This window comes from Gavialis gangeticus, unplaced genomic scaffold, assembly GCF_001723915.1.
Source record: "Gavialis gangeticus isolate Ggan-Ray unplaced genomic scaffold, GavGan_comp1, whole genome shotgun sequence".
Classification (NCBI taxonomy): Eukaryota; Metazoa; Chordata; order Crocodylia; family Gavialidae; genus Gavialis; species Gavialis gangeticus.
Window position 1 is genome coordinate 28,378,432 of NW_017729026.1, and position 13,427 is coordinate 28,391,858.

Genomic DNA, 13,427 nt, shown 5'->3' on the forward strand with positions numbered 1-13,427 from the left:
TGTCAGCCTATACATGCTGATCAACCCAGCTGGGTCAAGAGAGAGAGAGAGAGTTTGATGGATTTGGTGGCTGGAGGAACCCAGCCCCACTGAAACTGAGTCCTGCAAGATAACTCCATTGGAGGTGGGGACTTGCAGAAGGGAGAGATACAGCTCCATACAGAAACACAAGTAACAGAAGCAGCACGTGGATAGAATTACAGAGACCCCAAAAGGGTACCCCTAATAAATGAGCACACCACAAAGTGACAAGCATATCTGGTAACAGAATAGCAAATCCTGCCATCAAAATAACAGGAGTCTGGATTGGATAACCTTGAGGTTCCTTCCAAACCTATGATTCTAATTTCTTACCTTTGGCTCTCTTAGGTCCTCTTTCCAGATTGTGCCAGCAAAAGGCTAGCAGTAATTAAGCAAGTAATTCATTCATTGTCCCCAACATTGCTTGGTCTCTAAATTGGAGAGCTCTTTACAGAAGATACAACTTTATAATTTCAACTCTGTGTACCAATTTCTTTTAGGTATTCTCTCATACTCTCACCCAGCTTCCTCACAACTGAACTGAAAATCTTGTTTGTTCTATTCCCTCTTCCTAACCTTCTGTGTTCAACATAATTAACTCTTCACTCCATTTCCTGTATCCAGACCCACAGCCCGGTCTCATTTTTGGACTTCTTCTCCCTGGCCTCTTGTATACTCCTGTATCTTATAATTTAAGTGTATATGTGGCTTCTTTATCCAGGTCATTGCTCATTTAGAGCTCTTTCTCTCATACCTTTTTACAGTTAATTGCATTTATATGCTGGCATTTTGATGATGATATGCCAGAACAAATGTCTTGAATTCTATATTTTAAGACCAGTCTTACCCCAGCACTGATTTTCCAGTTTCATCAGGTTTACGCACGGTAAATGGACTTGGATCAATGCCAACATTCTTCGGCATGAAGTCTCTGGAGGAAGAAAGAAAAAATAAAGAGCTCAATATTTGAAATATGCTTTTGAAATTATATTTTGTCAGGTTTTGTCAGTTCTTTATACCAAGAAGTCTACATATTCTACCAATACTATTTTCCAATGTCTGCTTTTGAATTCAAACAAGGCAAAAGATGTAAGGGAAGTGTAAGAATGAAAAGGAGAAGGAGAAAACATGGATTTGGAGTGCCTCCTAAGGCTCAAAACTGCTAGGGAACTTAAGAACTGTATCTAGACAGGTGATTGAAAGGAACTGAGAAGCAGGAAGTATATACTGTTGCCAATATTAGCCCTTTTGTGAGGCTTCAGTTTACAGCTGCAGAAATGTAACTAAAGCAGATATCTCAGTCCTGTTCCTGAGCAACCACAAAGTAAACCTCTGCAAATATTATAATTAGGGTGACTGGCAAAGTCAAAAAGCAATCAACATGTTCAAGCAACGCAGTACTGAGATCAAATTAAACAGAGCAAAACGTTTTCAGGAACCATCATACAAGAACGCTATTAGATAAATAATACAAACATGGTATATATGAGGGCTCTCCAACTGGCAGCCTGTGGGCCACATCCAGCCCTCAAGAGGTTAACCTGTGGCCCCTGGACTCCTGGTTGCTCTCCTGATGCTGTCGCCAGAGCCTCTGAACTCCCCCTCCCTTTGCTGCCAGCCACCACCCTGGCGACAGCGTGATACAGCATGGCCCACTGGGCTGAGAAGCACATACCAAGGGATCCAGGAGCATTGGTGGGGTGCAGTAGGGGGTCATCCATGTGACACGGCATTGTGCAGTGTGCATCTGGGGTGTACGCGGTATAGTGAAATAGGGAAGGGAGCTCAGACAGCATGGTGTGGCAAGTAAGATGGCCACTGGTCCTGTTTTATACTGGACCACCCTGTTAAATCCTTTGTCCCCTGTCCATTTCTAAATAAGGAACGGACAGCAAAAAAATCCTATTTTTCAGTTCATTGGTGAAAACACACATCAGTCACTTGTCCTCATGATTCTATTGGCTGTACCTAAAGGTAAATGAAGCAGTAAAACCATTGGAACACAGGGGTTATAAAAGCTAACCCAGGTAATGGAACAAGAATCTGTAGTTTCTGTTAAGACTAAGTTCACACAATCCAGCCTGTGGATGATTTTTTGTTCTGCAATTGCATCCTTAAGTCCATTTTTAAAGTTCTGCTAAGAACACCTGTTCTGAGGTCAGTGATGGACTGTCCAGGGAGGTTAAAATAGCCTGCCACAAGTTTCTGAATTAATATATAAAAGGTGCCACTCTGCTCTGCCTTCTGCCTGACTTCAGACCAACATGAGTAACAACCTCTCTGTGCACATAATATATCATAGTTGTAGTGTAAGTTGTAAGACTGTTGGTGACAGAGACAGATATAACCAAGTGTACCAGATGTGGCTGCACTATAAAGATTATATCAAATAGGTTCTAGAAATCAAAGCAACCTGATGAGTGTAAAGTAAGGTGAAAAGAAAAAGCTAGAGGACAGCAACATTCTAAAATGGTCAAGGAACATGATAACAAATCTGCTAAAAACCTTCCAATATTTTTAATTTTCACAACATAAATCCATAACCAATTGGCATCTTTCAGAGACAAAGAAGAACTGTTCCAGGAATGAGAGAATGATGATGATGATGATAATAATAATAATCCAATGAGAGAATATTTGTTCCAGTAATGTTAGAGTAGTGTAATCACAATGGACCATGAAATGCATAAGAGGTAAGGGTTTTGTGTGTTATCTTTTACTGGATGAAATGTATAGATGGGAAAGATGCTGAACAAATTTTTGGTCATAAAGCACCGTTCTTCAGGTCTAGGTAGTTTTTCAAGAAACTGCATCTGAATTTTAGAAATCTCATTTCATTTTAGGAAATTTTGTTAAAAAAAATTAATTAGACAAATATTTCAAAGTCATTTTTAGAAAGCAGATCGTGTGCAGTCCATTGCACAACTTTAGGCAAACAAGTTTCAAGTTATTAGAACAGTAAAACATCACATAAATACCGTATAGAATTGGTCATTGCCAAGCAGAAGGTTTCATCAAAACTGCTCAATTCATAGGGCCGAAAAAACTCATTGTGTATATCAATCTCTTCTTCATATTTATGAAATTTTTTTACTATCAACTTCTGCCTGTTTTCAGAACATGTCACTGGAAAAAACAAAAGACAACTTATTCAATTTGTAATCATTAGCACATTCAGAAAAATGTGAAAGGTCCTATAGTAACGTAGTGAGACAGTTACATATATATATATTTCTACAAGACAGAAAAACATCATATACAGAACAAGACATACAATTGTAGTCCTGTCCATAAATGTCAAAGTTGACAACTATCCAAATTTTATTCACTTAAAAAAATTACAATTCGTATTTGGAGAGTGTCATGAACTTAAGGGTTTATGAGGTGTCATGCATGACTTCCCAAATGTGTTTTACTGATATGGTACGTGGAGTGTCCACATCAAGGTAGCATCAAGCTATATTTAGCCTTATCAGCCTTCTGCTTGCATGTATTAGTGTATTTGATATGAAATGTATTTCTTACATGTTATAATAGGCTCAGGATTGCACAATATGATAACGACTTTCAAGTAGCAAACAGTGAACTTACTTGATTCCTAGGAAAGACCCCAAGCCCAAGTGGCTGAAGAGCAGTAATGGCTTGGAATTAGCATTTGACTCGCTTACTTGTCTCCCACAAGAGTGTTCTGAAGCACAGGAGCTAGGCTCTGTCAAAAATGGCCAATAAAGCTACTGGGAGGAGTGAAATTCCTCCCTGTGGAGCGAAGTTACCCAAGACAGCATCTTTAGCAATCTCCATGTCTGAAAGGATGCACATATTATCCTGGCCTGGTTTAGATCAGGAAAGATCTAAACTGATGACACCAAAATCTGGGGGAAGGTGAGCACGCTAGCAGGGAGGGAGAGATTGCAGAAGGATCTGGATAGGTTACAGGGGTGGGCTAACAGGAACAGGATGCGCTTCAATACAGACAAGTGCAGGGTGCTGCACTTGGGCAGTAGGAACCAGCAGCACACTTACACAATGGGGAACTCCCTACTTGAGAGCACGGAGGCAGAAAGAGATCTTGGAGTCATTATTGACTCCAAGATGAACATGGGCTGACAATGCGAGGTCATGGTTGGCAGGGCTAACCGGACCTTGTCGTGCATCCACAGGTGCATCTCGAGTAGAGCCAAGGAGGTGATCCTCCCCCTCTACACGACGCTGGTCAGGCCACAGCTGGAGTATTGTGTCCAGTTCTGTGCGCCCCATTTCAAGAGGGATGTGGACAACATGGAGAGGGTCCAGAGGAGGGCCACCCGCATGATCCGGGGACAACAGGGCAGACCCTACAGTGAGAGACTGCGGGACCTGAACCTATTCAGCCTCCACAAGAGAAGGCTGAGGGGGGACCTGGTGACCGTCTATAAACTCACTAGGGGGGACCAGAAGGGTTTGGGGGAGACGCTGTTTCCCCTAGCGCCCGCTGGCATAACAAGGAGTAATGGGCACAAGTTGATGGAGAGGAGGTATAGATTGGACATCCGCAAAAACTACTTCACAGTTAGGGCGGCTAGGAGCTGGAACCAACTTCCAAGGGAAGTGGTGCTGGCCCCTACCCTGGGGGTCTTTAAGAAGAGGCTGGATGCCTACCTGGCTGGACTCATTTGAGTCCCGTTTTTGTTTTGGGGTTTTGTTGTTCTCCCGCCCTGGCGGGGGGTCGGGCTAGAAGATCTACTAGGTCCCTTCCGACCCTAAATCTATGAAACTATGAAACAAAAGATTTCTGCTCTGGCAAACATGTACTTTTTGGGGGTCAGAAATTTATATGCATATTGTTGGCTCCCCAAGAATCCCCAAGATGACATATGCGAGTAGCCAGATAAGCAACTGTACTTAAGCCTGCCTCCAGAGAATGATTTTGTCTTCAGTCTCTCAAGTACATGGGAGGCAGTGGTCCCTCAGTCAGAGAGGCTGAGTAAAGCAAGCTGGAAGGAGGCTCTAACAGAGATCAGAGACAAACAGCTTTTTAACCTGTTGAAGCTAGCTAGGGACTGCAGCCTTGGATTTAAGGTATAGGGTAAGAACAGGTTATTGTTCTGATATTTTCTTTTGTTTGTTCATTCTTATATCTCTATTTAAATCTCAACGTATAGTTACTGTTTTCTTATGCCTGTTCTTGTTTTATTATAATAAGTCCTTTTTATCATCTTTTTACCCACTTAGTGTCAGTGTTAACTGTGATTCCAAGGCATTTGACCATACAGGCTCACCGATTCTACACAAAGGATCCACCTTTTCTGAGTGCCTGACAAGACAATGGTGTGACCCTTCTAGCCAGTAAATCCCCTCTGCTAAGGGCTGGCAAGGCTTGAGTGAGACAGGTAGCGCTGAGGTACCACAGGCCAAGGAACTGGCCTCTGGCACATCTCAGCTCATTCTCAATGATCAAGAAGCAGTCAGAAGAGAAGAGAGAAGCAGCAGTCAGAGGCAGAAGGGCACTCCAAAAGTGTGGAAGCACCCTGGAAGCGTGTCACAAAGGTGCTTGCCTTAGCCAGGGTATGTCTGGGGTCAGGATGTGTCACAGTGTCTAATAGGTTATTAAAATATAATTGGGCAACACTCCACAAACTCTATCATTAGTTACAATACTCTTTTGAAAGTTGCTATATTGCTATCCACAATTGAATGGGCAAGGCAAAAGCTATTAAAACACTTCCCTACGTTTAGTCCTGTGGAAGGCAAACATCACATATGCAAATCTACAATACCTGCTTGTACAACTGAGTGAGAGACATTTGGCCAGTTTAACACATATATCTGGTATCTCTTGCACATATTTAGAGAGATCACTTGTCAACTGTTATGACAGCTGCACAGTTTCATAATGAGTTTGTTAATTTGTGATAAAAAGAGTTGCAAAGCATTTAGTGGCCAAATTAAAATAAATGTTTTTCAAGATATTCTCTAAAACAAGCAGCAAACTGAAGACTTACCTTCATCATAAGGCAGTGGTAAATGATTCAATACACCTTGTGTCCACCAATAAGTATAGCTGGAGGGGGAAATTGTACAAACAAATAACATAACATATGAACTCTTATATAAAAAGTATACATAGTTTAGACAGGGTTAATCTTGCTGCATGCAGGGAGTCAGACTACAGGATTGGCTCAAGTCCCTATTTTTCTTTAATTTTAGCCTTCTTGCACACCCATATTATGGTGTAGAATAGGGCTGTCCAACTTCCATGTGGCCAGAGGGCACATGTCCTGAATGCTGCATCAGCAAAGGTCACATGCTGCATGTGTTGCACCAGGGCAAACCACAGACCCCTGGGCCCTATGGCTACTTCTGCTTGACTGCTGCACTGAATATCCACAAGGCCCCTGGACTCATCCTATGTTTCCTGCATTGTGCTGCCCTGCCACCCTGGGGAAGGGTCAGGAAGCAGCAGCCAGAGGAGGGAGGGGGAGCTCAGAGTCTCCAGCTGCTATTGCATTTGAAGCAAGGGGTGGAGGGGAACAGGTGGTAGAGCAGGAGCTTGGGGGCCACAACTTAACCCCTCATGGGTCACATGCAGCCCACAGATTGTCAGTTGGACAGCCCTTCTGTACATGGTGCTTTATAATCCAGGAGGGCAGAAAGATAATCATCCTTGGCTTGAGAAGTTTGAACAGGCCCCAGTCCTGCAACTAGTTCCCTCTTAACAGATAGATGAACTCAAAGAGGTTCAATGAAGACAAGAGTTCTGCCTGTATAGTGAAGTGTTGACTTCAGGAAGGTTACTCAAACTAACGTGGTTCCATGACCGGACTTCAGGACATACCACAACAAAGAAGGACAAAAGCAGGTGAAGAAGGTAACTGAGAAGACCAGTCATCAGACTGCAAGACAATAAGATAAAGCTAATTCCAACACTTCTTTTTTACAAGATACCCTTCATATCACAAATCTCAAAGTTTGGGGAGGTTTGATGGTGTGTGAAGGTCTTCAATAATTCTTATGAGCAAGTACTAGATAGACTTTGTAGATTATCAGTGCTTTGTGAAAAATCCAGATCAGCTAGTTTCCTGGTACGAGAAACATGAAATGACAATTTTAACAGAAGATGTTAATACGGGCTTGAGAACTAGAATGCGTTTCTTTGCTAGAGTTTTTAATAGCAAGGGCAATGTGCTCTAGCAGCTTACTCAATGAAAGAACAACCAACTGAAATCAATAAATACCTGGACAACAGAATGAGCACACTTGTACTTTTTTAACCTACTCAGGGACTTAGGTATTCCAATTACTGCTTATTTTCTTCTAAATTATTCTAACATTATTAGAAGGAGAAAAAATTGAAAGAAAAAAAAAAAGGTCAGAAGGTAGGGCTACAGAAAGATGGCACCTATAGACTAACTGAGTCAGAGACATGCATGTTCATAGACAACAGCCTACTTTGTCAGATGCTATAAATGGACTTGCGAGTAGGTTGACGAAGGAGGCTATCACCTATGAAAGCCTCTCTCAACCAGTTAGTTCCCAAGGGGCCAACCTCCCCTGCTTTTTTCTGCCTGACTTCAGACAAGCATAGCTAATTATCTCTCTATTGAGAGAGAAAGAAAAAATGTTATCTTTTTGCTTTTATTTCAAATACACGGATATAGTCCTATTATTAAGGACCAAATTCTGCCTAGGTCAGTACAGTGTTCTGGAACAAGCTGCACTGTGTAGTTCAGTGTTCCTGGGACAACAGTATATGTACTACATAGCTGGCTCTGCACCATGGCCACTCCCCTAGAGGATGCCATATGAGACCGTGTTCTAGTGGAGCCAGCTCTTCTAGTTCTTTTAAGCGCTATGCAGAAGAATGTTGTCTTACAGCTGGCACTGGTATATGCAAGGGAAGGGTGGGGGGGAAGGTCCCTATTTCCATGATTCTGTACTTCTGCTTAAAATCATGAAGACAGACAATGAAAACGAAATATACACAACTCTTTATGAAATCCTCTCTTTCTGAAGGGGAGAGGTAAGTAACAAGAGAAACTTAAGAAATAAAGACTTTATGGTAAACAACTTTATTCCAAGGTATCCAAGCATATTATTTTTCATTACTTTTTGTATTGCTTTAGTGTCCAAAGGCCCCAATCTAGGTGTTCTATGGATACATAAGAACCCATGATCCGATGTGAAGGTGCAAATAGAAATTTAACAGGAAATGAGCAAAAAAAAAAATCCATCAGTTTACTGTATTCAGAAGTCATTATTTCCCCATGGAACAATGTTGCCTGTATATTATGAATTTTACCAGAAAAAAAACACAAAGAAATAATAGAAGTCTTAAGAGACAAGAAAAAAAATGCTAGCAAGTTTTAAGAACTCTATTTCAAGTTAAGAATATAAATGAAGAAGCAGACTGCTTTTGGTACAAATAAGATAATGGACTGAAGGAAGACCAAGGAATTTATTTTAGAAACATACAAGTTGGATTTACTTTCACACAGAGCAACAGTCAGGACAAGCAGGCAACAAAATGAATGTGAACTCTATATAGATGTTATGTGCCTAGTCTAACCAGAACTTTGCTGTGTGACTGCAATGAATGTGCATCTAAAAAGTCTCAGGAGACAATGCTGCATAAGAAAATAGATGAAACAATAAAAAAAAATTGCAATTTAGAAATAGTTGTTTTTGGATATCAACTGAAATGAACAAAGCAGATATGTAAGACACTGGAATCTTCTCCAGATTTAAAAACAAAACAAAATAAAAAACACTGAAGTAAACTTCCAGATCTTTTAACAGATTTCATAGATTTTTAGGGTCGGAAGGGACCTCAGTAGGTTGAGTCTGACACCCTGCCCTGGGCAGGAAAGAGCGCTGGGGTCTAATGACCCCAGCTAGCTGCTTGTCCAGTCTCCTCTTAAAGACCCCCAAGGTAGGGGAGAGCACCACCTCCCTTGGAAGCCCATTCTAGATTCTGGAAACCCTCACCATAAAGAATTTTTTTCTAATGCCTAATCTAAATCTGCTCTTGGTCAGTTTATGGCTATTGTTCCTAGTAACCACAAGGGGTGCCCTGGTGATCCAAGTATCCCTTATTCCTTGCTGCCCCCTCCCCCCAGTGAATTTGTAGACAGCCACAAGATCCCTTCTCAGGCTTCTTTTGTGGAGGCTGAAGAGATTCAGGTCCCTCAATCTCTTCTCATAGGATCTTACCTGCAGGCCCCTAACCTCTGGACCCTCTCTAGGTTATCCACATCCCTCTTGAATTGCAGTGCCCAGAACTGGATGCAGTACTCCAGCTGCAGTCTTATCAATGCCACATAAAGGTGAAGTATCACCTCCTTCGACCTGCTTGTGATGTAACTTCTAATGCATGGAAAAGGTTGGCTTTACTTATCACTTTGTCACACTGACAACTCACATTCATTTTGGAGTTTACTAGGACTCCGAGATCCCTTTCTGCTGCTGGGCTGCTTAGAAAGTCACTTCCCAGTCTGTAAGTGTGTTGGTGATTCTCTCTCCCTAGATGCAGTACTTTGTACTTATCTTTGTTAAACTGCACTTTTATCTGCACAGATGAAGCTTTTACAAGAATAGCAGGATCAAGGTACCTTATTTCCTTTATTCCAAGATGATGCGTCCCCCCGCCATTTAACATGAGGGACAAAAAGGCCTTCATCTTGGAATCAAATACAAAGTGTCTGGGGAGCGGGGGCAGGTGGCTCCTGCTGTGGCTACAGCTAGGGCCTGGGGCTGGAGCCACAGCTGCTGGCTGCCTCCCCACTCCCACACCACTGCAGCCTCTGTCCTTTACTGCCTCCCATCCATCCCCACACCTGTCCCCTGCCAATGCTTTTGCAGCTCCACAGGCGGTGGAGTAGGAACACAACTTAACCCTTCATGGGCCACATGCAGCCCAATGATTGTCAGTTTGACCGATGAATTGAAAATGACCCTACAATAATTAGATCCTACGCATGGAAAGTTAAAAAATGTATATATTTTCCATGTATAGAATCTAATTTCTAGGGGAGTCATTTTAAATTCAGAGCCATCTTGGATTTACACAAATATAGTAATAGCAAATTTCTAACAGTCAGATGAAATACCAAATGCAATTTAGAAATGGTTTCAGTACCTGTTTCTATCATTACCCTTCTTTACAGTGTAAGAAGTGAATCAGAGGGGTGACCCATATTTACAGTACATAACAAGGTCAGTGTGCTGAGATTATCATTTTCAAAAAAAAAAAATCTTCCTGGAATTTAAGTATTTTATCTTTTTACACCTGTTTTTACACCATTGCACAACTATGATGGGTGGGAGGTATACTGAACTGGGTAGATGCAGTTTTTAGAATGGACTCAGTCAGTCTGGCTGGGATGCAAATGGGGTAAGAGGCAGAAATGTAAATGTCTTCATCTCAACAGCTGACTACTGGCTGCAGCCAGAAAAAACAAAGAATGCTTATCACTTAATTTCAAATACATTGCTACTGTAATAAATCTGCTTCAAATTCACCAGCCAAAGTACTTGTGTACAAAGTAACAAAATGCTGGTAATAGCATTTCTATAAAACAATAGATCATTTCACATTGCAAGTTTCATTTGTAGGAAAATCCTTTTCTTTTTAAAAAAAGTCTTCTTCCATTGAATGGAAAGATTACAAAGCAAATTCATCAAAACACTCAATGTCTGATGTTGCACAGCCCTGTTTGCAAAACTGAAGAAATTTGTTGTTTTTACTAATGTTTAAAATATGTCCCTTCCACTGTACACTTTACTTAGCATCTTTCCAAAAAGCTGAATACATCTAAAACAGTTTAATTCTGAATGTTTATTATAAATTGAATAAGAGCTAAAAGAAATACCTTCTCCTGGTCTGTGAGAGACTCAGAGTATTCCTGTGATGCAAATAGAAATCAGTTGGAAGTTCCCAGAGATGAGGTTTCCCTTCCGCTGGCTGGAAAACTCCCAGGAACAGATTAATTGAGTCTTGCCTGTCAGCATCTGTTAGACAAGAGATTCACCTGATGTTAGAACCCTCACAGAGCTCAACCTTTTGGACATCTACAAAAGCCCCCTTCTGTTCTGCCCAATGCCCTTTATCTCTGCGAGTCCTGAGTTTGTAAAATGTGACCACAGCCACCGGGTTCATATGTCCCTTCCCTACCTCGAAGCAATTTTTCAGTATGTTATTTACTAACTTCTACAGCAAACATTTTTTAAAGTGCTCCCTTTTAGAATATCTGGCTTATTTTCTTCACATTCCTTTGAACACTTTTACCTAAATGTGATGCTTGAAAGGACTCTGATTAAACATGCAACCACCATCCAGTAACTCAGACATTTGAACTGGTAAAGCCACATGCAGAAGATTTACTCCCTTTGACATAACCTGAGTTTAACCAAGCTTAGTCAATGTTGTTATTCAGATTCATTAGCTAATGCTATTTTAGGTAAAACATAAGAATGAAAACTTTGGTTAGTCAAAAATTTCCACATATTTCTTTCTCTCACTAACCAGTTGGTGAGACAGGAAGAAAGGCTGGGTTAATAAGGGGATAGGGATATGGTACAGGGTTGAGAAGGGGTTTTAGATGATAGAGAGAGAAATGAAGGAAGAAGGTCTCTAGCAAGCGAGTTCTGGGAAGACAGAATGGTTCCTATGCTGGGTTACCTCAAAAAGGGGTACGGATTCTCTGCACTGAGTCTCTAGCAAATGGGTTCCTATGGGAAATGGAGAAAGCAGCAGTGTACTTAACTTTTCTGAACCAGATCAAGTGAAGCAATAATGATTTGGGAAACAAACATCAAAAGTTTCAAGAGAGACACTTGGCTCCCCTGTTCCGCTGCCTTAGTTCTACAGCATATTAGGAGTAGCATTATAGGAACTGAATACATATGGATACAGACCATGAAGCAATGACACTGCCCTGTCTTTGATACCACACTAGGGCAGGGGGCAGAGTAGTGGCAAAGAATTCATGAAATGGTGACACTTCTTCATTGGGCTTCCAGCCAACAGCACAGGCAACTTTCCTTACAACATTTTTCTCTATTTTATTTAGTTGCTCACATCCCTTCCTTTGCATCACTCAACCTCATTATGGGGGAACAAATACATAAGCATTCATATGAGGAATGGAGTGGGAAGAGTGGAGAGAAATATATGGAAATCTGGTGGGAACATGGTTATGGAGAGGCAAAGCACTTCAGAGGACTAACAGTGATATGCAGGAGGAAGTGAGTGGAGACTGCAGGAGGCATTAAAAGTAGGCTTGTATGAGGACAGAGAAGCCAAGTGCCCTTTTTGAGGGGCTGCGGTGGGAACAGCAGCAGGGAGAACTCAACAAGCCATAAGTGAAGCTCCTCTTTCCTCTACTTTTGCAGGATTGTTGGAAATAGGCTTATGTGCAGAGAGTACGGAAGCAAAATGCATCCTGGGAGGGGTTTGGTCACAAAAAATAGAGGGGGAAAATTCTTGATGAGCCACTGGCATAGCTCCTCAGCTCCTTATCCAAAAACACCTAATCCCTTCCTATGACTCTGTGTTAGCTGCGCCACCTCCACAACACTTCCCCATAATTCTTGGTATGTATGGTCCTCAAAATTCTGCTTTTCAATGCGTCTTCTTGCTCTTCACCATGTCTTTTAATTTCCTTGCCTTTCTTTCACCTCAAGACCCATCAACCTAAAGAACCATCAACGTGCCGTGGTAGAGAAGATTCTCAAATTGAGGGACTGCTGACAACAATAGAGCAGGTCTTCTTGTAAAATGGTTAGTGTTATGACTTAACTTAGGGATGGTAAGAGAATGAGGAAGACTAGGTAGCAAAGCTAAAACCAACAAAAAGTTTAGAAGAGTGTGATGATGGCACACCATTTTTTAAAGACTAAAGAAAGGCAGAGTTACAATCCAGATACAGGGTCACTTGCAGTTTTAAAACAGTGATTAAAGTTTACCTTTATCTAGAGAAAACTCTTCACACTAAGTAATTTTGAAGCCATTTGTTCTTACCAACTCATTTGGATTCAGGACTTCTCTCCTCCAGAATCTTATGCTAAGTGTAGTTGAGAAAACTATACTGTGCTTTATTTGGCACCAGCTGTACGTGCCAGGAACACAAAATTCGTTGACATGAATTATCATGTTTCACTGTAATTTAGTTAACTCACTCAGTATCTTACTGTTTATATGAAGCATGATAAACAAAGCAAAGCTGTATTATGTTCAGTTAAAATCTGTTTTGGAGCCAAGACCAACATGTCTTAATGAATTGTAAGACAAATCTCTAACAACGGTTCTTAAACTTTCACAGACTCGGGATACCCTGTCAACAGATTCAAGGCACCCCTTGACAGATTTGAGGCATCCCTCAGAAAATGTCAGCTCTTAGCTTTCATTCTTTTTTTTTTTTTTTTTTTTT

The 13,427-nt window shown here is 41.3% G+C and overlaps 1 protein-coding gene across 1 annotated transcript in view; it reads right to left on the reverse strand.

The window, feature by feature from the left end:
* The window catches only part of FIG4 (FIG4 phosphoinositide 5-phosphatase), a 193,346-nt gene that overhangs the window by 73,463 nt on the left and 106,456 nt on the right, over nucleotides 1-13,427 (reverse strand). Inside the window, exons 16-19 of the mRNA XM_019520105.1 lie at nucleotides 10,869-11,007; nucleotides 6,003-6,061; nucleotides 3,000-3,147; nucleotides 869-952 (exon numbers count right to left, since the gene is read on the reverse strand). Coding sequence (XP_019375650.1) covers nucleotides 869-952; nucleotides 3,000-3,147; nucleotides 6,003-6,061; nucleotides 10,869-11,007 — 430 coding nt within the window. The remainder of the gene's footprint in view (nucleotides 1-868; nucleotides 953-2,999; nucleotides 3,148-6,002; nucleotides 6,062-10,868; nucleotides 11,008-13,427) is intronic.